This window comes from Condylostylus longicornis, unplaced genomic scaffold (genome assembly GCF_029603195.1).
Source record: "Condylostylus longicornis isolate FDR11 unplaced genomic scaffold, ASM2960319v2 ptg000137l, whole genome shotgun sequence".
Lineage (NCBI taxonomy): Eukaryota > Metazoa > Arthropoda > Insecta > Diptera > Dolichopodidae > Condylostylus > Condylostylus longicornis.
Window position 1 is genome coordinate 614410 of NW_026578105.1, and position 24070 is coordinate 638479.

The 24070-nt window shown below is 24.4% G+C and overlaps 3 protein-coding genes across 4 annotated transcripts; 2 read left to right on the forward strand and 1 right to left on the reverse strand.

Annotated features, from left to right (window-relative positions):
- Positions 1-1649: 1649 nt before the first annotated feature.
- On the reverse strand, positions 1650-4076 carry LOC129615594 (ATP-dependent DNA helicase 2 subunit 1). The gene is made up of 5 exons (XM_055530868.1): positions 3839-4076; positions 2855-3767; positions 2162-2795; positions 1974-2099; positions 1650-1920 (listed from the first exon to the last, which is right to left on the reverse strand). The coding sequence occupies exons 1-5, from the start codon at positions 3909-3911 to the stop codon at positions 1807-1809; spliced, it is 1860 nt and encodes a 619-aa protein (XP_055386843.1). The 5' UTR covers positions 3912-4076; the 3' UTR covers positions 1650-1806.
- A 480-nt stretch (positions 4077-4556) lies between these two features.
- Positions 4557-8294, forward strand: LOC129615553 (eukaryotic translation initiation factor 3 subunit C). Its single transcript, XM_055530796.1, has 7 exons — positions 4557-4661; positions 4835-4955; positions 5041-6284; positions 6356-6509; positions 6563-7089; positions 7357-7885; positions 7957-8294. The coding sequence occupies exons 2-7, from the start codon at positions 4854-4856 to the stop codon at positions 8137-8139; spliced, it is 2739 nt and encodes a 912-aa protein (XP_055386771.1). The 5' UTR covers positions 4557-4661; positions 4835-4853; the 3' UTR covers positions 8140-8294.
- Positions 8295-9458: 1164 nt separating this feature from the next.
- On the forward strand, positions 9459-22617 carry LOC129615547 (protein ROP). 2 transcript variants are annotated; one of them, XM_055530786.1, is made up of 10 exons: positions 9459-9596; positions 10574-10756; positions 10855-11010; positions 11481-11587; positions 19913-20432; positions 20566-20687; positions 21064-21177; positions 21269-21436; positions 21497-21687; positions 21754-22617. In XM_055530786.1, exons 1-10 carry the CDS (start codon positions 9569-9571, stop codon positions 21974-21976), a joined length of 1812 nt encoding a protein of 603 aa, XP_055386761.1. In that variant the 5' UTR covers positions 9459-9568; the 3' UTR covers positions 21977-22617. The 2 variants fall into 2 exon arrangements, with proteins under 2 accessions (XP_055386761.1, XP_055386762.1); XM_055530787.1 differs by lacking the exon at positions 11481-11587 and adding an exon at positions 12680-12783.
- The last annotated feature ends 1453 nt before the right edge of the window (positions 22618-24070 follow it).

Sequence of the window (24070 nt, forward strand, 5' to 3'; positions counted from 1 at the left end):
AAATGTCAACCAAAAATTGAATCATATTTTTGTGGGAAGTGACCGTCAACCTAAATATCAACAAAAAATTGAATATTTCTAGTGAAAATGAACGTTAACCTTTTAAAATTAAATGGAGTGAATAGCAAAAGGATTTTCGATAATTCACCTATGTAAACCAGCATTTACACATACAAGTTACTTGCATGCAAGTTTGTATAATATTAATTGTCAATTAGTTGTTCGAAATGTCAAATTACTTGCTATTATGACGTAGGCGTTTAGCAAGTTAATTTTTGAAAATGTCTTTGAGAAGAAAACAACTAGCAATATATTTAATTGTTTATAAATTTTAGAAACCATAAGTTTGCTAAGTTTAATTTTTTCAAAACAAAATTCAAAAATTTTAAATTAAAAAAAAAAAAAAATCAAAACAACAAATTTTTTTTTGTGAATTTCTCAATATGTCAAATTACTTGCTCAAATTACTGGCAGCAAAATTTTCTTGCAAGTTGAACTGCAAGTAAACAAGCAAGTAGAAATATTTCAATGTGTTAGTAAAATTTTTGTATGTATTGCAACTTTCTTGCAAGTAACTTGTACGTGTAAATGCTGGGTAAGAAAAGTTCTAAATTAAATCTGAAGTCTTATACGAGGGCACTATTTATATTTCGGGTCCTGCCAATACTAGTGCTGCCAGGTGCAATCTGACACTTCCGTTGGAAAGTTTGACATTTTTTAGGACAACTTCACTCAGAACGTTTTGTCATTCGAGCGCGAATTGTTTTGTTTACAGTGACTTGAAAAATTCATCTCGGTCAAAAAATGGAATTGTCCCGTGAAAATTTTCGTGCGATGATTTTTTACGATTTTCGGCGCGGATTATCGAGACAAGAGTGTCTCGTCAACTTGTTTCGGCTTTTGGTGATGAAGCACCATCAAAAACCACTGTAAATCGCTGGTACCAAGAGTTTGGTTTCGGACGCCGTTCGCTCCAGGATGAATTTCGTGAAGGTCGGCCAAGAAGAAATAAGGAAAACAAACAAGCGCCGGCGAATCATTCTTCATCATGACAATGCAAGCTCTCACAAATCAGCTGAAACAATGGACTATTTGAGCACTCAAAATGTCGGATTGATGGGTCATCCGCCGTACAGTCCTGATTTAGCACCCAATGACTTCTTCTTATTCCCTCACATCAAAAAAAAATTCGTGGACAACGATTTTCAACACCTGAAGAAGCAGTCGATGCGTTCAAAAACCATGTTTTGGAGGTGTCTCAATCGGAGTGGAAAAAGTGCTACGAAAATTGGTTTCAGCGCATGCAAAAGTGTATTGATCTTCATGGGGAATATTTTGAAAAACAATAAAACCATTTCCAATGATAAATGTTTGTTTTTTATTGCTAGACCCGAAATATAAATAGTGACCCTCGTATACTAGAGCAGTAGTTATAAAAAAAACTTATGAATTCCTTTAGAACTTTCAATAAAACTATTATTTTCGAACGTGCTATTTTTGCAGATTTTGCAGTTTCAATTTATCGAATGTGCTTTATATTGAGACTTAAGTTAGAGCAGAATTTCCTATTTTACGGTACTAAAATTCAGCTAAATTTAAACATTTCACTTTTACCGTACTGTATTTCACAATTGCACAACATATTTCAGATTTTAATATAATACCAAATTGTAAATTTTATTAAAAAAATATTTTCTGCTGTAACAAATTCTTAAATACATATGTATATACATATATATAAAAAAAGAGAATATTTTTTTTTTGGGTTCAGCATTGACAATAAAAAAGCCTTCATATTAATTATGCTCATGAATGCAACTCTATGACTTTTTCAATTAATTTGGGCTTTGTAATAGACAAACCTGTGACATTATTTTCTTGCAGATAAGCTTTCAATTGTTTAATAGTCAAAATATTCAACTAAAATGAAAACAACAATTAAAATTTTTTCTAGTTGGAATTTAATAAATTACTTCTTCTTTTGATAAAAGGTCTTCAATCTGCTGACGTGTTGGACATTCCTCTGTTATTTTCTGAATTTTTTGCGCCCTTTCTGGAAGACCATCGCCTGGTCTCTTCTTTTTAGTTATTTCTAAATCCTAAAACAATATAACAGTTCAATTTTTATGAATTATAGACTAATTCTATGAAAACTATTTACCTGACCAAATATATCTGTCAAATTTTCTATTACTTTTTGAATACGTTCATCTTGTTGCTCAAAATCTGGAGAACATCCCTCCCCTAAACCTTCGTATTCAATATCAAAAGCAGATCCAATAATGTTTGCTTCAATTATTTCTAATGTTGGGTCCCTGAGTATATGTGGCGTAAATTTGATTTTTAATTTATTAGAGATTTTTTCAAAAATTTTAACTCCATCATCAGGAGCCTCCACAAGAGAATAACCTTGTAAATTCAATAACCTAAATTCATTTTCAAAAGGTAAGTAAACAATACGAAAACCATCATGATCGTTAAAAGAATTTTTCTTTTCTGTTGGTAACAATGCAATAAAACGTGGCGGGACTTTTCGTCTAGGAACTATAACACAAATCGCTACTTTTTTTCTTTGAATACACTTTTCCCATAGAGCCCGGAATAATGTTGTCGAGCCATTTATAATTCTTTCATCAGGATAAAGAAAGGAAGTGGTTTTTACAAAGTTATGGAATGATATACTTTCAAGGTTCTTGAAGCCAAGTAGACGCATTCCAGGGGCTAACGGACTACGCATTCTAGATACTTCTTCACAAGTAAATTCCACTTGACGACCTCCTATAATTAATACTTTCCTAAAAATTAAATTCAAATAAGCACACACATTTTCTATTTGAGTATGTGTTTTACAAACCTTGTATCACTTGGTTTTAAATCTTCTTCCTCATTGGATTTTGGAAATTTTTCCGTGGAAACATTTTCGTTTAACTCTTGATCAACTTCCATTCCTGATTCAATCGTCTTGGTTTTATAAACCCTTTTTACATCGATAATAGAGTTATTTGTTCTTAATAATTTCACACTTTTAGGTAAAACTTTTTTTTTAAAATAATTATATAGCCCTACAGAAATTTCTACATTATTTCCCAGAATCCATTTTAAATGATAAGTACAACGCTTTTTAGAGTTTTGCTGCAAATTTCTATTAGAAATCATTTTTATTAGTTCTTCTTTATTCGGCTCAGTAAATTGATCTATCTCAATATGTTGTACCATAGATAAAAATTCTTTGTAAAATTTATTGTAATCAAAATTCTCGCACATTGGTAAGAGCTCAAACTGAACATCGGTTTCATCCAAATCTTTTGCTTTCTGCAAACATTTTTGAAACTCAGATGAGCCTTCTTTGTATGGCTCATCACAGTTAGTAAAGTATATGATCGTTTGAGTACTTAATTTGTAGCCACATTGCTTAAACATATTTGTACATAATCTAATAGCATTCGCAATGCTTCCATCTTTTATTCCAAATCGTTTTGGGAAATCAAAATAATCAGGTGTTGTGAAATTCAAAAAGTATTCCATGATTTCTTTTGATAGCTCAGCAAGTGGCAATAAAACAGCTGTGTTTGGGGCTACTACTATATTTTTCATTCTAGTTAAATCTTTTGGTTCAGGAGAATTTTCTGTGTTCACAAATACTACTCCAATAAAATCTTTCCCGCGTGTTAGCAAACCTGATAAAAGGCTTTTCTGAACTATGTCCAATGTGTTAGCAAATTCATCAATATCATTATAAAGTTTTGCGTCGATTAAGAATGTAATTGCTTTACAAATTGCACATATTTACGAAAAATTGGAAATTAATAATAATTGTAATATGTTATGTACTACTTACCTTCGCGTCCTGAAAACAAATCTACGTCTTCTTCATCTGATTCTTCATCTTCATGATCATTATAAGCGGACATATTAACTTGCCTTTTTCAAATATTTAAATTCATAGAAAAGTCACGTTATTAAAATTAAATTAGCGATATTGAAATTTAGATCTAATCTTACGGGAATGTTAAATAAATAAAACGAAAAATTTTAACGTGTTTGTTTTTAAAGCGACTTAATTGTCAATTCTAATTAACTAGGAATGGCAAGATCGCAGTACTTTTTTACTAGTGTCAAAAGCTTTTGAATTTGATACTTTGTTTTCTTTAAAAATTTTGTTTCGTGTGTTTATGTTGAATTATAAGTAAATTGCTGGGACATGCAAAATGTGTTTTAACGTAGAAACTTTCCGGGAAAAGAACAGACTCAAATGCTCTTACTCAACACCAGCTTATATGATGACTTTTACATTAACGGTTGACATATATTCATTCCCCTTGTCGACAAACGAAAAAGTTTTTTGACTAACAAAATGAAACGAAGGCCAACCTTTGATATAAGAAGTTTCAATTAATTAATCTTTAAATTAATTCAAACTAAAGTCGTTGGAAAAAAAGCACGCTACCGCGAGTTCGTACATTAGCAAAACTTATTTACGTTACCTTCAAAACCTTAGTATGATTTTTTTAATCAGCGGAAAATGGTAACACTAACTGTTTATTCCTTCCAAATATCAATGTCACGTTATTGTCAAACATGTATAATTCTTTCTATAAGAGTTTCCTCATAGACTTAAATTTGCCAAGTGGCTACAAAAATTTTTAATAGTAATTTTTAAGGTATGTAAAAGATTTGAAGCAAAGATATTGTTCTTAAATATACATAAAACATCCGTTTAAATATTTTTGTAATATAAATGTATAATTTTTAATATAAGTTATTGAAATTTATGTTTCGATGTGTGAAATTTGCGCAACATGGCGATAATTGTCTAACCTTAATTCTTTTTTAGAAGAAGTAGAAAACTTAAGATGTCTCGTTTTTTTGCTACCGGTGGATCAGATTCAGAGTCAGAAAGTAGTGATGAAGAAGTTCAAGCACCAGCCTTCAGGCCGACTGCTCCGGCTTTTACTGTAAGTTTCTCAATATATATGTATGTGTATGCATATGCATTATTTATCTAATCATTTTAAATTCTTAAAAAAAAAAATATTTCAGCAATTTAGTGACGATGAAGAAGAAGTGAAGAGGGTAGTGCGGTCAACAAAAGAGAAAAGATATGAAGATTTGTCTAATTTGATAAAGAATATTAGAAACTTTAAGAAAATTAAAGATATGTCCAGTATATTAACAAGCTTTGAAGATCTTACAAGAGCTTACCAAAAAGCATTGCCAGTTATTATGAAAGAAGAGAATGGAAACACTCCTCGATTTTATGTTCGTTGCCTTGCTGAGTTGGAGGATTTCATTAGTGAAATTTGGGAAGATCATGAAGGAAGGAAATCTTTGTCTAAAAATAATTACAAATCATTGGGAACTTTAAGGCAAAAAGTAAGAAAGTATATTAAAGATTTCGAAGAGGATTTGACGAAGTTTAGAGAATCTCCAGATGTAGAAACAGAAGAAGAGGAAGAAAAACCTGAGTCTGCATCGGAATCTGAAGAAGAGCCAGCACAACCGACAAAAGTTGCTCATGTCAAAAAGGAATCAGTTGAAAAACCTACGAAACCTCAAGATGATGATGAATCTGATGATTCATATTGGGGGTCAGATTCGGAATCAGAATCTTCTTCCTCTGACGATGGAAACCAATATGTCAACATAAGAGAAAGATTTTTGAAAAAAACTACGGAAAAGGAGGAGAAGGAAGAAGATGCTAAAAAAGAAAAGAAGAAAGCAAAAGAAGTTAAACCACGTCGAAAAATTGCAGAGGATGATACTGAGGAAGGTGAATGGAACGTTGTAGTTAAAGGATCTGCACAAGCTGCGGAAAAACCTAAAATGTTTGCTAAAGATGCAGAAATAGACACAGGCGTAGTTTTAGCAAAATTATCGGAAATAGTAGCTGCTAGAGGCAAGAAGCGAACTGATCGTAAGCAACAAATTGAAATGCTGTACGAGTTGCTCGATATCGCAGAAGAACACAATTTAGGAAACGCAGTCGCTATAAAAATTCGTTTTAGTATTGTTTCCGCTATTTTTGATTATAATCCAAAAGTTTCTGAACCTATGAAGTTAGAGTATTGGGGAAAAATGTTAAAAATGATGCAAGAGCTTTTACAAACCCTATTAGCGACAAATGATATCACAATGACGGAAAGTATTCTGGAAGAACACGAAGAATACACGAACGCACCATATTTCATTAGAGGTTGTCCTTTAACTGCTGTAGAAAGGCTTGATGACGAGTTTACCAAATTGTTAAAAGAATGCGACCCTCACTCAAACGAATATGTAGAGAGGTAATTTTTCCTTTTAAATTTAATATTAAAAAAAAATTAAAATAATTTTTAATAATCATTTATATTTTAAGATTAAAAGATGAAGTCACTGTTACTAAAATTATTGAACATGTTTTAAAGTATTTTGAACGTGTGGGAACAGAAAATGAAATTTGTCGAGCGTATTTAAGAAAAATAGAACATTTGTATTATAAGTTTGATCCAAATGTTTTAAAAAAAAAGAAGGTAACTTACTTCATAACAAACTGATATGGTTTTAAAACAAAATGTTTTTTAAGGGAGAACTTAACAATACAGATACTTCTGTTGAAGTAATGGACAAACTGTGCAAATTTATTTATGCCAAGGACAACACTGATCGTATTCGTACAAGGGCTATTCTGGCTCATATTTATCATCATGCATTACATGATAACTGGTTTCAGGCTCGTGATTTGGTATTAATGTCCCATCTTCAGGAAACAATTCATGTTGCTGATCCACCTACATTAATTTTATACAATCGAATGATGGCAAATCTTGGTTTATGTGCATTCCGCCAAGGTAATATTAAGGATGCTCATCGCTGTTTGGTAGAATTAATGGTAACGGCCAAGCCGAAAGAGTTATTGGCTCAAGGATTACTGCCTCAGCGTCAACATGAGCGTTCAGCGGAACAAGAAAAGGTTGAAAAACAAAGACAAATGCCATTCCACATGCATATTAACTTAGAATTACTTGAATGTGTTTATCTCGTATCAGCAATGTTATTGGAAATACCTTACATAGCTGCCCACGAATTCGATGCCAGAAGAAGAATGATAAGGTAAATTTGAGTTACTATTATAAATTTCGAATTAAGTATGTTTAATCCTTGAAACTTGCACTAAGTCGCTTTGGCATGGCAAATAAAGAGATAATATTGCATATAGCTTAAGTTACGAAAGGAGATATAATATCTGACTTGCCGAGGGGAAAACCTACGAGGATAAGTTTTCCAGCAATGTAGTCGAACATATTTTACAATTTAAATTTTAAAATCTTTGGAAATTGTGAAAATAAATATACAGCCTAATTAATTTTCTATTTATAGTAAAACATTTTATCAACAACTAAGATCCTCAGAACGACAGTCTTTGGTTGGTCCACCCGAGTCCATGCGAGAACATGTTGTTGCTGCAGCAAAAGCAATGCGTTGTGGGAATTGGCAAGCATGCTCCAATTTCATTGTAAATAAGAAAATGAACACCAAAGTTTGGGATTTATTTTATGAAGCAGATCGTGTTCGGGAAATGTTGGTTAAATTTATAAAAGAAGAAAGTCTTCGCACATATTTGTTCACATATTCTAATGTTTATTCATCTATAAGTATACCTTCATTGGCCCAAATGTATGATCTTCCAGTTATTAAAGTTCATTCTCTTATAAGCAAGATGATAATTAATGAGGAACTAATGGCGAGTTTAGATGATCCAACTGAAACTGTAGTTATGCATCGATCAGAACCATCTCGCCTGCAAGCATTATCTATGCAATTAGCAGACAAAGTCACAAACTTAGTAGATGCTAATGAAAGAATATTTGAAATGAAGCAAGGAAACTTTTTCCAACGCGGAAATTTGGTAAGTCAATATGTGAAATGTGAAATGTAATATGAACTTTTGTTTAATGAAACATTTATTGAATGTTGTAGGGTAATAGAGATCGCGGTTATAACAGAAATCAACAAAACCAACAAAATTGGAACAATCAACGAAGAGATAACAGGGGTAATAGAAATAACAATCGTCGCAATCAAGGCAATCGTAATGAACAAAGAGAGCAACGAGAACGTGAAAATCAACAAATGCAACAAGTAATAGCTGAAGAAGAGTAAATTTTTAATTGCAAATTGTATATTGGTTGATTAAAATTGATATAATTTAAAATTTTATATTATCAATAAAAATAATGATCAATTATATTTTCAAAAGTATTTGGCTCCCGTATAAGAAATCCAATTTTCGATTCGGGGGCTTTTTGAAAATAATAAAATTTGTGTCGCTTGTTATTTTCCTTTATTTTATAATAATATATTTTTTACCATAAATAAAATTTCGACATATGCGGGTATGTGTGAATGAGCGTGGTAATGATTTTTAAAAGAGATCGGAGATATTTAACTACTCTAACTTAATGACATGTTATGCAAAAATAAATTTGCAAACCAATTTCTTCTTTGACTATTTCCTTGATACGTACTTAGTAAAGTACTTAATATGCCGCAAATTCTTTAACGTCAAAATTTTGATTTTAGTCTGCAAACTGTCTGAAACTAAAACTTTTACGGACAGAAATCTAGTAAACTTTTTACCCGTAATTGACTTTGAATTTTGATCATCCGTAAACGTCAAAACAAAAAAAAATTTTTTTTTAGATTTAAAATAAATTTATACTTACATATTAAAAATTAACAATAAAAATATTTTTTATATTATTTTTAACGTAATGATAGTCACTCAACACATCAAATTTATTTACTGAATTACTACGTCAGACTGTCTGCATGTAAAAAAAAAAATCTACACTTTTGACGATTAATTGACTTTTTTTAAACGTTTAAGAATTTAAACTTTGACTGATAGTAAAAACGTAGTAGAGTATCCGTAAACTCAGACAACTCAGATTTTGTAAAATTTGACGTTTAAGAATTTACCAATACTCTTTCCAACTTATCTCTATTATGAAAAAATAAATTTTCCAGATAAAACAAGAAGAAAAAAAAAATGATATTTAGGTGATAAACGGTGAACATCAAATAATGTAAACGTAAATTATGTATACAGTTTTTTTTTGTATATAGAGAGAGAGATGTTTTTCCAATTGACTAAGTATAGGCGATCCTTTTTTTTGGTTTATTTTGTTAAAGTAATACTAATAATTTACCCACATTTTACCATTTTTCTATGCCAGAAAACAAATTACAATCGAAACTATTTTATTATACGTAATACGCACATACTTTCCTGTTTAGAGAGAAAACACGGTTGACAGAATAAGAGAAAAAATATATGTAGTAAAAACATATAACTCATTTTTATTAATTGATTTGATTGAGTGTAAATCTCTTTAACTCATTATATTTCCATTCTGATGTAAAAGAAACGAATATAGTTGGCAATGTTGATCTATTTTAATTGACATTTAATGTCATTTGTGTTGCTTACACAAATTTTGCAGTAAAAGACTAAAATAAGAAAATTTCATCAGTCGAGAACAAACTTTAAATTTCTTTTATTACAAATTTTAAAAATAGAAACAAAAAAATGGCATTAAAAGTTTTAGTGGGGCAAAGTAAGTAAAAAATATATATATAATTATTTAATAATTATAGCTTTAGAGTAATGTGTTAAATTTTTTTCGTAATGAAATAAAATTTAATTTAATTACAATCAATATAAAAGAGACATGCAAGAAAAAAAAAATAAATTGGATACGCCCTGCAAGAAATGTCTATATATTGATTATAATATTTAAGAAAAAAAATGAATAAATTACATTAATAATAAATTATGTAATTGAAATGAAATTGTAAAAAATAAAATTTATTTTAAAATACCAATAAGATTTAAAAAAGAGTAAAAAAATATTGATTTTTCCCATGTACAAATGCCTTTGCGCAAATTGCAGATATGTCATGACGTCATTATATTAAATATCAATGAAATAATTTTGAAATTGTTTTTATTTACATTTTGTTTTCCAATTTCAAATCCATTATATTTAATTTTTAACGATCTGTTTTTTTATAAAAATTAACAAGTGTTCACCATGGGTTTTTTTTTAACTTGTCATAAAAATAATTATTACATTAGAAGATCTTTACCCAACTTAAAAATATGACTAATATGTTTTCATGACTAATTGTATATTTGTAAAGAATAAACGCATCCTTCAGTTATTTATAAATTATATAAAACATTTGCTAAATTTTTTTAAATTATAAAGGAATCGTTCATAGGAATTGCAATTCAATAAATATAAAAATTTACATTTGCATATTGCAAAAAATATTATCAACAAATGCCTCATCTCTTTAGAACTTAATGGAATACGTAGTTAGTCAGTTGTTGTTTTTCAATTTAAGTTTCCTTATAGAAATATGATTTACAACAAAAGTAAACATCACTTAATAAAATGTGTATGTAACTATGTGTTATAGTATGACTTATAAATTTTATGCATATTATTTAGGTTTTTATTGCTATTGTATTGATAACATTGGAAAAAAATTGAATTTTTTCTTTAATATTATTATTTTCTACTTTTAGAAATTATGAACGAGGTTATTAAATACAAGCCTCCAGCTCCAACAAAAAAGCCGGGAGCTGCTGCAACATCAGCAAAACCGCCCGGTGGTGTAGAATGGCGTGTTCTTGTTGTTGATAAACTTGCAATGCGTATGGTATCAGCATGTTGTAAAATGCATGATATTAGTGCGGAAGGAATAACTTGTAAATAGATATTTTTTTAAAATATGTGTAAAACATCGCTTTTATTTTAATATACATATTTATATTTTAAATATGACAAATTTAATGTAAAATTTTAGTGGTCGAAGATATACATAAAAAGAGAGAACCTTTGCCAACGATGGAAGCTGTTTATTTAATAACTCCTTCAGATGAATCTGTTGGTGGGTTGATTCGCGATTTTGCACATCCAAACCGACCAATGTATCGATATGCACATGTGTTCTTTACCGAAGGTAAGTAGTACATAATTGTTAAATATTTTTAAAAAACTTTAGAAAAATAACACATTAAAAATAAATACTATTAATGAAAAATTGATTTTACAGTTAATAACATTGTATTTTTTTTCCAAGTCAAAAAACATTCAAAACTTATTTGGCTACATGCTTATTCTTTGATTTCCAATAAAAAATTTCATTAACAACTCCTTCCATAAATAGAAATTATTTAATTTTTTAATTTTTTATTTTTATGAATCCTGTTGTTTTTTATATCCTTACTTTACTTCATTATTAAAGCTGATTAATGATAAAAATGACTTGGAAAAGGAAAATGTTAAGAATGCAACTTACTCTCATTAAGTAAAAAAAATTTAAATATTAAAGAAATTTTACATTTTATAAAATTAAATAATTTTACACATACATAATTTTGTAAATATTTTTTAGAGAATTGAATAAAAATTATAAAATAATTTATTTAGCAATGCCTGATCATATATTCCGTATGTTAGAACTTCGAAAAGATGTACTTAAATTTTTTAAATGCTGTGTAGAAATAAATATAGCATTTATACCGTTTGAAGAGCAGGTGATTAAATTTATAATCATAAAACAAATTGCAAAAACAAAAACGGTTTTTAATAATGGCTTTTAAATATAGCGAAAATTAATACATACTAACAATATTATCATAAATATAATATGGTAATGGTTTTTGTCTGCATACTGGGTACATTTTTCATATGATATTATATAACAATTCTACTTTTAATTTTTTTCTTGTATAAGATAAAGTGTTTGAGTTTTATTCAAATAAACATATTAATCCGTTCAACATAATTTTCATTTGTTTTGTTGTTGGTGATAATTAATTATAATTTTTAAATTGTATTAATATTCATATTTGATATTTCATCATTAAATACATAGTCCGCAATTTTTGAATTTTAATTTTTAAATAAAAATTCCTTCTTAATTTAAGTCTAAATATATTCTTTTAAATACTTCTATTAATTTATATCAATATATTAATTGATATGTAATTGAATAAAGTACATTTTAAAATTAATTTTTATAATAAATTAAAAAATAATATAAAAAGTTACTATGATTTTATTTTATACAATTTTAGCTGCATTGCTCAAATTATTATTTAAAAAATTATCCCATATAAATTAAAGAAATTTTATAAATGAATTTTAATTTCAATATATAATTTGTAATTTGTTTTTTTTTTTTAGAAATATGATTGAAAGCATATTTCTTTTATAATAATGAAATAGTTTTTCTTATGATTTGTAGGATGATTAAATCATATAAGAACTTAAGTAGTTCTAAATTAGTAACTAAATCGATAAAATTTGAACTTAATTTTAATAATATGCAGAATATTGTTTTATTTCAAATATTTTTTTTTTTGTGAATTGATAACACAATCTTAGAAATCTAAATTTACATTTTTTTAACTAAGTATTTTCATTTTAAATTTTTTTATTTATTTCTCAATATAACAAGATTTTTACATTTAACGAATTTATAAATAAAAAAATTTACGGAATTATTTTAATAATTATAAAAATAATTTCAATGTATTTATTCATATAATAATAATTAAGAATTTAATAATCATTATTAATAAATATGTTGAAATTATTTTGCCACCCCCTTTTTATAATTATAGTATGCCCTGAGGAATTATTTAACGATTTGTGTAAATCGTGCGCTGCAAGAAAGATCAAAACTCTAAAGGAGATCAATATTGCATTTCTTCCATATGAATGTCAGGTGCGAAATAATTAAAAAATGAAAATTTTTTAACCGTATATTATTAGATACATAATGAATAAAAATTAATATTCAAATCTATTTGAATAAAAATGACATAAAAAAAAGACATAAATATACTGCATCGATTAACATATTAAAAGAAAAACGAAGATAAAATCTTAATAAATAAAAACAAACAACCAAAAAGATTCTCCTTAAGTTTTGTTGCAATTTTTTGTAGTGTTCAATTTAATTGTTACATTATACAAAAACACAAATATCAAAATACGCCTTAAATTGTATGTCAAACAAATTAAAACAACAAATGAATGCGATATTTATTTTAAACTATATTAATAGTAATATTTGAAAATATATTTTTTTTTATTCAATAAGATTTCACATTATTTATTATACATTTGTTCATGTAATTATTTTTTTTTTGTAGAAATTAAAAAAGGAATTTAATTTCTTTTTATGTACATAAGTACATTGTAATTTGAAGAAAAATTACATTACAATTACAGTAACATGATACGAATGTAATTTTAAAATACAAATTATAATTTTCGAATTCACTGTGTGCATATTGATTTATAAATTTTTCATTTAGAATTTATTAAATGAAATTAGGCTAATTTTTTTTTATTTTCCTTCAAAGAAAATAATATTTTGTTTTTATATTTAACTTTTGTTTTATTTGAAACACAGTGTGTGAAAGGTAGAAAATAAAATTTATTTAGTAAATTAAATTAGTAAAATACGTAGAAATGAAAATTAATTGTAATAGATTTATCGCATAATATATTTTGAGTTTATTTTTATCTATTTTTATTTAGTTAAATAGCAAAATTTTCTTTTTTTGCGATAAATTGAACAAAATAAACTTATGAACTAGATTATGTAATTAATTTAATATTCAGTAATAGAAAAACAAATACGAAAGTACGTGAATGTACAAACGTACGTACATATATAATTTTTATTTTGGAATTTTTTTTTTGTTTAGAATTATAATAAATTTAATATTGTAATTTAAAATTCGCATTTATTTATTGGTTTGACATACATTTTATATTGGCGACATATCAAAAAGTAAACAAACGTTTACACTGACTCTATAAAATACTTTACGTCAAAATGTTAAGTTTTTACTTAGTACGTTTGAGTATTTTAATTAATTCACAAAATAATATGCATGAAAGAGAAAAAAAAAAGTATATATTAAAATGTATAGAAAAATTTGAGATACAATGAATTTGTAAATTATAAATGTTACACAATAATATCGATTGTACACAATTTTCCTACAAGCGCAGAATTTGAAAGTTTAGCGTACTAAGGAAAATTAAATTGTTTAGTTACTCTATATAAAATTTGAAATTTTTAATGTTAAATAAAAATACTTTTTACAATAAATACAATTATCCATATTCTTTAAGATGCATCCTTTGGTCTGATGCGTCCAAGAATTTCAAGAAAAAGAATACATTTATTTTCATTGTATCCCAATAAACTACTCGTATAATATACACTTTTCTATTGAATTTGCATGTTTTTGTGAATAAAAGCTTTTGTAGACACTTACATAATTAAAATACAAAGAATAAAGGAAAATAATTTTATTTAGCTTGAATTCATTTATATTTAAAAAAATTATATGAGCATTATATTTTGTGTTATATTGTTATTTGATTCCATATTAATATAATGTTGTAGAATTGATATGTTATTGAATGTTTACGTTTTATAATTTTATGTGTTAATTATCGTTACTTTTAAATATAAATAAAAATTTTTAAGAATTTCAATAAGTTACATTTGCGTACATTTTCTCATATTTAAAATTTATTTTCATTTTTTCATATAACTGAAAATATTCATATATATAACATAAAAATTTTGTGATGTTGCGGAGGTGGGCCACATATCTAGAGTAATTTCAGGTATATACAGAAAACATATAATTTTTACACAATAAATGTGCCTTCAAACAGAAACAATTTCGATTTTGTAACTTTAGGTACTTATATTAGATTTCGTTTTGTACAAAAAGTTTATAATGAAATTCTAAACGAACATTAAAAAATAACTTATAACTGATAAGAAAATTATATAATCCTATACAATGGTATGTACTTACATAATATAGTAAACTTTCTTTATAAATTCAAAAAAAAAAATTTTTGAAACCATTAGAGGTTCTTGAAAACTCGTTTGTTATTATGTAAATTTTACAGGAAATTTTGGTCTTTCAAAATCTTTTCTGGATATTCTGATTGGAATTTTATAATAGTAAATTGTTTTAAAATTAATTATTTAAGATTTAATTTTAAGCTCGTTCAACTTTTGATTTTTCAAAAATTATTCCCATTTTTTAAATTATTAAATCTGAAATAATATTAATATTTTTAGAAATATAAATTAAATCAATGTATATCTAGAAAATTTCAAAGTAATTTTTCTTTATTTGAAATTTTTTGTATATGTATATATTAAGAATAAATATATTTTCACTGTTAATCGAGTAACAGTAAGTCTTGTGATAATTTATAATAACAACTAAACATGGTTTCATTTATATTATTAATTCTATTTCACACATTATACATACATACAAAAAATCAAAAATCCAAATAAATTTTTTTTTACATATGTAAATTACATTATATATAAAAAAAATTGGAATACATACATACATATTAACATTAAATTACCCATTGAAATTGATAATGAATCATAATTATAATAAAATTTAAAGAAACACAACAAAATAAAATTGTTTTTTAAAGTGTCTACATTTAAGCTTTAAGGGAAAAATTTACACAACAGTCAAATAATAACTCTTGATATACTAAGTAATTCCTAACATGATTTTTTTCTTTAAATAATATTCTATTTATTTATTTATTTATTCATTTATTTATTTCTAATCATAATTTGCACGGCCTATTTTTTTTTTATAAGTAATTGCATACAAAGAATGAATAATTTAAAATTCATTAATTTTTTTTTTTTTTTAATAAATTAATTGTTATAAATTAGATAAATTTTAATTTGTTTTAGAAGAAATGTATATAAGTAGTTGATCTTTTGTGGCTGAATTTCAAATATTCTGAATAATTACGTCAAAAATAGAATTCACTTAAATTGAAGTGATGTTATAGCGTAAATTAATTTTACGTAGTTATTTTTTTATTTATATAATTAAATTCAATTAAATGGATTCGATTATAAAATTTAACATTTTACATAATTACATTTGAATTATATTTGAATTTATATTGTTGTTACTTTGTTATTAATGATGTTTGTATTCGCATGTAGAATTTGATATTCTAATAAAAATTAAAATTTTCATATTAAATGTATGAATAATATAAATATATTGGGTGTTTTACTTGTTAATTTGTAAGTAATTTTAATTATTTAATCTAATATGGGAGATTTAAGTGTCAAAAATAGTTTATTTTAATATATGTATATATATTTGATACATATTTTTTTCTTTATTTATATTTCATTAATATGTATAACAAATATATTTTGTTAAACTTAATATTTTCATATAAAAGTACATAGCAGGTATAAATTTTCTGCAATTGAAATTGTCACATAATAAAATTATATAAAAAATTTTCTATGATAATTATATTAGTAAATCATATCCGAATTTCCCGATATATTTATACAATATCCATACATAATCATAATATTTTATAAATTTATCTTTAATATGATATTCCTTTAATATTTTTATTGTAATATCATTTCTGAATTTAAAATATATTATGTATATATATATGTATACGTATTTTAAATGAAATATTTCATTGAATTTAATTTCTATTTCAATATATTTCTAGTATGTCCTTGTAAAAATTGGAAAAATTTCTTGATATTTTGAATACATGCACATAACTTTTATGTACTAATAATATACATTTCGAGAACAGGAAATTTTCTAATTCTTTTAAAATTCCTAAAGTGTCATTTGCAATTCAAATAAAAAAAAAACCCTTTCCAAAACAAATGGTGTAAATTAGTTCAATTAGAAAGGGGTTTTGTTCATTTACTTTCTAAAAATAAATTTTTTCATACACCTCATTTTTGTTGCTTTGTTGTTTTTTCATATAAGAAAATTTCCTTACATTGGATTGAAAAATTGATTGATTTTCTTAAATTTTAAGTATACAAAATAAAAATATTATGTTCTAAAATTTTTGTATAGCAAATTTATATACATACATACACATGTTTAAATTTAAGTTGAAAAATATTAATAGTGTAGTTTTAATTGGCAATAAATTGTGTTTTAAAATGTACGTATGTATATGAAATTATTATGTTAGGACATTTAGAATAAAAATTGTTCCTATAAAATTATTTTATTTTCTTATTACATTGAATTTTACAATTTTTTTACTATCAAAATTTAAAATTTTTTTTATTAATTTTCAAAAAATAAATTTTAAATAAATTAATAAATTTAACAATATTGTTATTTGTATATACATATGTAAATAAAGTTCAGAATTATTTTAATAGCACAAAGCCGAAAAAAACATTTTTGTAATGTTCAAAAAGTTTAAATTGTTTATTTCATGTTCAATTGGAGCATAATATGTATAAATTATTCATAGCCTATTACATATAAATGGCACATAATAGGTCTGTATATTTAAAAATAATCATATTATTGTAGAAATGAAGTCAGTATAATACAATATCATATTAAAGATAATTATTATGTACTATAATTAATTAATTTAATTTAATTTTTTTTTATAAAATTATATTATTGGATATTTTCAAGATTTTATTCTTTTAATCTGTGAATATTAAATTTTAAACATTTAAGTAAAGTTGAATGATTAAATTAATTAAAAAACAAACAAAAAAAAACAGAACATTACTTATCTATTCTTAAAATTTTCAAATGTAATTTTTAATAAACAAAATTTGTTTGTTCTTTCAGTATACTAATTAATTGCTGCTATAAACTTTATTATAATCTTTCAATATTTTCTGTAATAAAATACGAGCATATATTTTGCCCATTTTCTCGATAATTTTATAAAAATTGCTTTCAATTTTTAAAAAATTGTTATTTGCTCGTATTAAGAAAGCTATTTTATAAAAAAAAAAATTGCTATTTCAGAAAATCAGAAAATTTTTTATCTTTTTATTAAAGTGTACATGAAAGATTGTAATAGAGAATATGCTCGAAAAAAATTTCCTTTTTTTCTCTTCTTTATAAATTTTTTTATATAAATCTATATATTTTTCAGAAAATATTTAGTTTTGATCCAGAAGGATTTGTATATATTATTTTTATATATATTTCAAAATAATATCGTAAAAATATAAAAAATAATTTCACTTCATTGAAAATCATGGCAAAACAAAAAAAAAATAAATTTCATTTCACTTAAAAACATAATTTGATACAAATAAAAATGTTATCAGTTTATACAGGAATTCAAATTAAATAATTTCTCGCTATTTCTTCAATTTCTATCCCGTCACAACGTCTATGTATTTCTATTTTTTTTTTTTTTTTAGTTGTGTGCAATTTATATATACATATTTTTTTTTCCTTTTAAGTGTTTTATAAAATGATGTCTTCGATCACAATTATTTTTTTTTTAATTAAAAACAATAATAACAAATTGCAAAGCACGTTCCTACAAAATAAAAAAAAATTGTATATAACAATAAAATAAATTTTGTAAAAATTTTCACTAAAGCACATATAAAGAAAATTTAATTGAATGTATCCCAAATACTAAAAAATCACAATATTCAAAAATTTTGAAACAAACACATTAGAAATAATTAATTTTCAAGCACTTTAACATTTCTGATTTTAATTTACCATAAATAGTTTTATTTCCTAACAATTAATTCTAAATTATTTCTTCGACAATCTTTCCAATTTGACTTTGCAAGTATATTTTAATTTCATAAAAGATTTTTTCAAATCAATTAAAGAATATATTTCAAATTAAATTAAATTAAATTAAAAAATCTTCAATTAATAAAACTGAAACATTTGTTTTTTTATAAATTAAAAATTATAATTATATCGTAAAAAATTATATCGTAATTTTTTTACGATAAAAGAAAATTTTTACGATATGAAATTTTTTAAAACGCATAAATGAGATTGAGAAAGAAAAATTTAAATAAATTTGTAATTTTATTAATTGAAGTGGAGTAGGTAGGTATCTTGCATTTTTGTATAACAGCTTTCCTTTACTTTTCTCCACAAGTGCTTAAAAATTGAAATGTAAAGCGCTGGTGTTCTATAAAAAATAAAATTTTAAAGGAAATTTTAAAAATCATTTATTATGAAACAATTTTTTTTTTTGGCGATAAGTGATAAAATTTAAAACTTTTATTTTTTATTAAACATATATTTTAGCTTTTAATATAAATGTGCGTGCATTTTGTATTTAAAATGGCGATTAAAATTCGAATTTCAGTTTCTTTGCGATTTTCATTGTTTAACAAACTAATTGACTAATATACATCTTTAATATAACTGTTTCTGTTAATACATCCTTTCTGTATCTTTCTGTATTACCTATATATCAGGGAAATTCTATAAGACTAAAATCTTAATGCTCATAAGAATCTATCTTTTTCTTATCTTCTTATATTGGATGTTTGTAACATTTTATTACTTCTATTTCTATAGTATTAACCAGAGTTACAATTTTATGAACTGAATATTTGTAAAAATGTGTTTAATGTATATATATATACTAATATCAATGTTTGTATTTGACATTAAAAATCCTAACAAGATCTATGAATGTTTTCTTAAATGTTTAACATTTCCAAAAAAAAATATAAAATAAATCATTAACTTGGTAAATTGTTTGTTTGTGTTTCACGTTTGAATAATGTTAATGTAATAAATGTTTACAAAGCAACAAAACAAAAGACAATAGTAACAAATTAATAAAAAAAATTGTAATTCTTTAAATCCAAAATTTAATTTTGAAAAAAAAAAATATAAACATATATAAAAATTAATTTTTTTTTTTAAATTATTTCTCTTTAATTTGTCCCTCATAATAACTACAATAAACAATTACATATTTCTCATAATGACAAATTGACAAATGACAATGTATAGGTATTTTCTCTTGATTCCCCGGATACATTTCAATGCCTATATTCACCAGCATTTGCTTCAGTTCGGGCTAAACATATTGAACGTATTGCAGAACAAGTTGCAACATTATGTGCAACTTTAGGTGAATATCCATCAGTACGTTATCGTTCTGATTGGGATAGAAATGTTGATTTAGCTGCTTCAATTCAACAAAAATTGGATGCCTATAAAGCTGATGAACCAACAATGGGTGAAGGTCCCGAAAAAGCACGATCTCAATTATTAATATTAGATCGTGGTTTTGATTGTGTATCACCATTATTACATGAGCTAACATTACAGGCAATGGCCTATGATTTATTACCAATTGTTAATGATGTATATAAGTTTTGTCCAGGGCCTAATCAACCGGATAAAGAAGTTTTATTAGATGAAAATGATGAATTATGGGTTGAATTACGTCATCAACATATCGCTGTTGTTTCAACTCAGGTTACACAAAATTTAAAAAAATTCACTGATTCAAAAAGAATGTCAACAAGTAAGCAATTAATTAAAATATACACATACATACATTATATTGACAATACATAGTTCATTTAAAAAAGTATTAAATTTTTTTTTTTTCATAAAGGAATTAAAGTTTCTATTTCTATTTTTTTTTTCTGTTTTAGCTGACAAAGCATCAATGAGAGATCTTTCACAAATGATTAAAAAAATGCCACAATATCAGAAAGAATTATCAAAATATTCTACTCATTTACATTTGGCAGAAGATTGCATGAAATCGTATCAGGTTTGATAAAGAAAATGGTTTTTATTAAATTAAAAAAAAACTAACACCAAGCCTCTTAATTGCAAATTATCATCTTTTAATATTTAATTTTGTAAAAACAATAAGATTCAATCTTATATCTAGTTTCTTTTTTTATTGCTCAATATTTATAGCTTATCAGATATAATATTATAATAAAATGTTAAAATTTATTCTATTCACTTCTTTTTCCAAAGAGTATTGATAAACTTTTTATGCACTATTTAAAATTTTATTTTAAAGTACAGCACACACGCGTTATATTAAATGTTTTGTGATATAAAATATCAATTTTTAAATTGAGTTTAATTTAAAATTTTTTATTTTTGCATAATTATATGCATGCAATATAATATAGAACTACGTTGACAAACTATGCCGTGTTGAACAAGACCTTGCAATGGGTACAGATGCTGAAGGAGAGAAAATTAAAGATCATATGCGTAATATCGTCCCAATTTTATTGGATGCGGTAAGTAATAAAAACAAAATCATAGATGAATATATTAAATTTTTGTTTTCAAATAGCAAGTTACATAAATAATGGTTTATTTTAATTTTAGAATGTTTCTAATTATGATAAAGTTCGTATTATTGCATTGTACGTTATGATTAAAAATGGTATATCAGAGGAAAATCTTACAAAATTATTTACACATGCTCAACTCAGTCCAAAAGATCAAGATATGATTAGAAATTTGAATTATTTGGGTGTCAATGTCATTTCAGATGTAATTTAGATTCTTTAATTTATAAAATTATACTTAATATTTAAATTTTAAAATTTTTAGGGTAATCGTAAAAAACCATATTCAGTACCAAGAAAGGAAAGAATCACTGAACATACTTACCAGATGTCACGTTGGACACCAGTAATTAAAGATGTTATGGAAGATTGTATTGAAGACAAATTGGATAGTCGACATTTCCAGTTTTTAGCAGGCCGTAATCAAAATCCTACTTATCATGCTGCACCTACCAGGTTATTTAAAACTTAAAAAAATATAAAAAAATATTTTTTTTTTAATATAACGTTGAAAAATTTTAGTGCACGATATGGACACTGGCATAAGGATAAAACACAAACAGCCGTAAAAAATGTTCCAAGGCTAATTGTATTTGTTGTTGGTGGTGTTAGCATGTCCGAAATGCGATGTGCCTATGAAGTTACAAATGCAGTTAAAAATTGGGAAGTTATAGTAGGTTCTTCTCATATTTTGACACCAGAAATATTTCTCAATGATGTTGGTAGTTTATCTAAGGAAGATTAAACTTAAATATTCAGGCAAAATAACAAAAACAAAATATTTAAATTTGTTTGGTTATTAATAGAAAACAAAAACATAAATATATACATATATATAAAACAAAAGATAAAATAAAAAGTTTTCCCTAATATTTTTTCCTCCACTTTCATATTTATAATAATATTATATTATTCCTAAAAAACTATTAAAGTTTTATTATGTATATGTTTATAATGATATAAAATTTATTAAAGGAAACGAAAAACAAAAAAAAAAATACACAAAAAAGATTTGCAAAAACTTAATTTGTTTTTAAATTTTTAGAATAATTAAAATAAAAAGTTGTATTACGAAAATAAAATATAATTAATGAAGAAAAAAAAGAGGATCTTTAATATTATGCTCTAGACACACTACAGCTCATAATAACTTCATAGTTTATTATTATTCATAAATGTGATTTAAAGCAATATTTTAATCTATTCATGAACCAAAAGTAAAATATAATAAATTATCGTGAAATATGAGTTGTGGTGCATCAACGGCGTATAATTATAACTAAAACAAAAAATCATATAAAATGTAAAGTTATTTCAAAAATACTAGAAATATAAAAAAAAGAAAAACAAATATTAAATAATTAAATTTTAAAAGAAAAAAAAAATAAAATGTATAAAAAATGTATGAAATTTAATTCTGTTAATTAAAATATATTTATATGAAGAATAAGTATAAACGATATAGCAAAATCATATCTAATTAAAGTAAAGCACATAACAAAGAAACAAAATTTATTACATTTATTAATGATTATATAAATACCTGTTTTATTATTTTTAAAATATATTTTTCAAAAATTTCTTTATTTAAATATTTTGTTAAATGGTCAATTGTTAAATATTCAATTTTGAAAGTAATGTTAAAAGAAACAAGTAATTGACCAAATTTATAAAATTTATCTTAAAATATGTATAATTTTCTGATATTCTAAAGAATTTTCAAATATAATATGTTAAATAATATAGTAAAAAATATAGTTTTGTTACTTAAATTCTTATTTCTAGTATTTAACAGTTTAAATATTTCTTCTATATAAAATATTTTAATAATTTTTGTTAATAGAGATTTTGCCTCACTTTACAATTCGTTTTCTTTTATACTGTTAACAACTTAAAATTAAAATTAAAAATTAAATTTTTTTTTCTTGAATCCAATCATTTGATTGATTTTTATTATATTTTTCGTTTTATGCAATAAATAAAAAAATTGCATTTATCATATAAAATTTTTATTAGAGAAAAATATTGCTCTACCTATTTGTTTGTTACCTGAAGTTTTTGAAACTTCGTTTCATTTAAACTTTAATGGAACATTCCAAACTAGAAATATTCCAAAAAAAAGGGTCTTCTAGTAATACAGTTAAAAGAATTAACAAAACTTAATTTCTATATATTTTACTAAATGAATTTTCAATGAAACAAACTATGTAGCTATTTTATTGAACATCGTTATCAACCTTTTCTTTCTTTGATCATATCAAGTTTGTATTTTGTTTTCTAAAAACTATAATTTAATCTACAAATTCATTTTATCCTGGTCATGATAACAGTTTCTTAGCTTTTCAAGTAAAATTAATTTTCTTTTATAAAGATTTAATTGTTAGATAATATTTTGTTAGTTTTGTGCTTGAATTATGTAAGGTAAATGTATGAAAAAATATATTAATTAAATGATATTTTTAATTTCAAAATATATGTACTTAAAATGTGTTGATAATATGAAAAAAGTTGTTAAACTTTTCTTTTTTATGTTTGTGATAATTGCGTAAAAAAAAAAAAGAGATCGAGTGTTTTATTCATGATATCAATTTTATTTATAATGATATAATATTGTTTTAAGAACGTTTTTAAGATTATATTCTAATAATATGAACTTTGATTTTATTTATTATTTAAACAAGAAGTGTAAAAACAAGAATTTTTATTTGTCCATTATACAAGTTAAGTTTTGCAAACTAGAGTTTGTTTTTTAAATAAACAATTTTAAATAATTTTAATTATTATTAATTATATTGAAGGAATTTTAATTTGGGTAGATTTATTTTTTATGTCTTTTGTT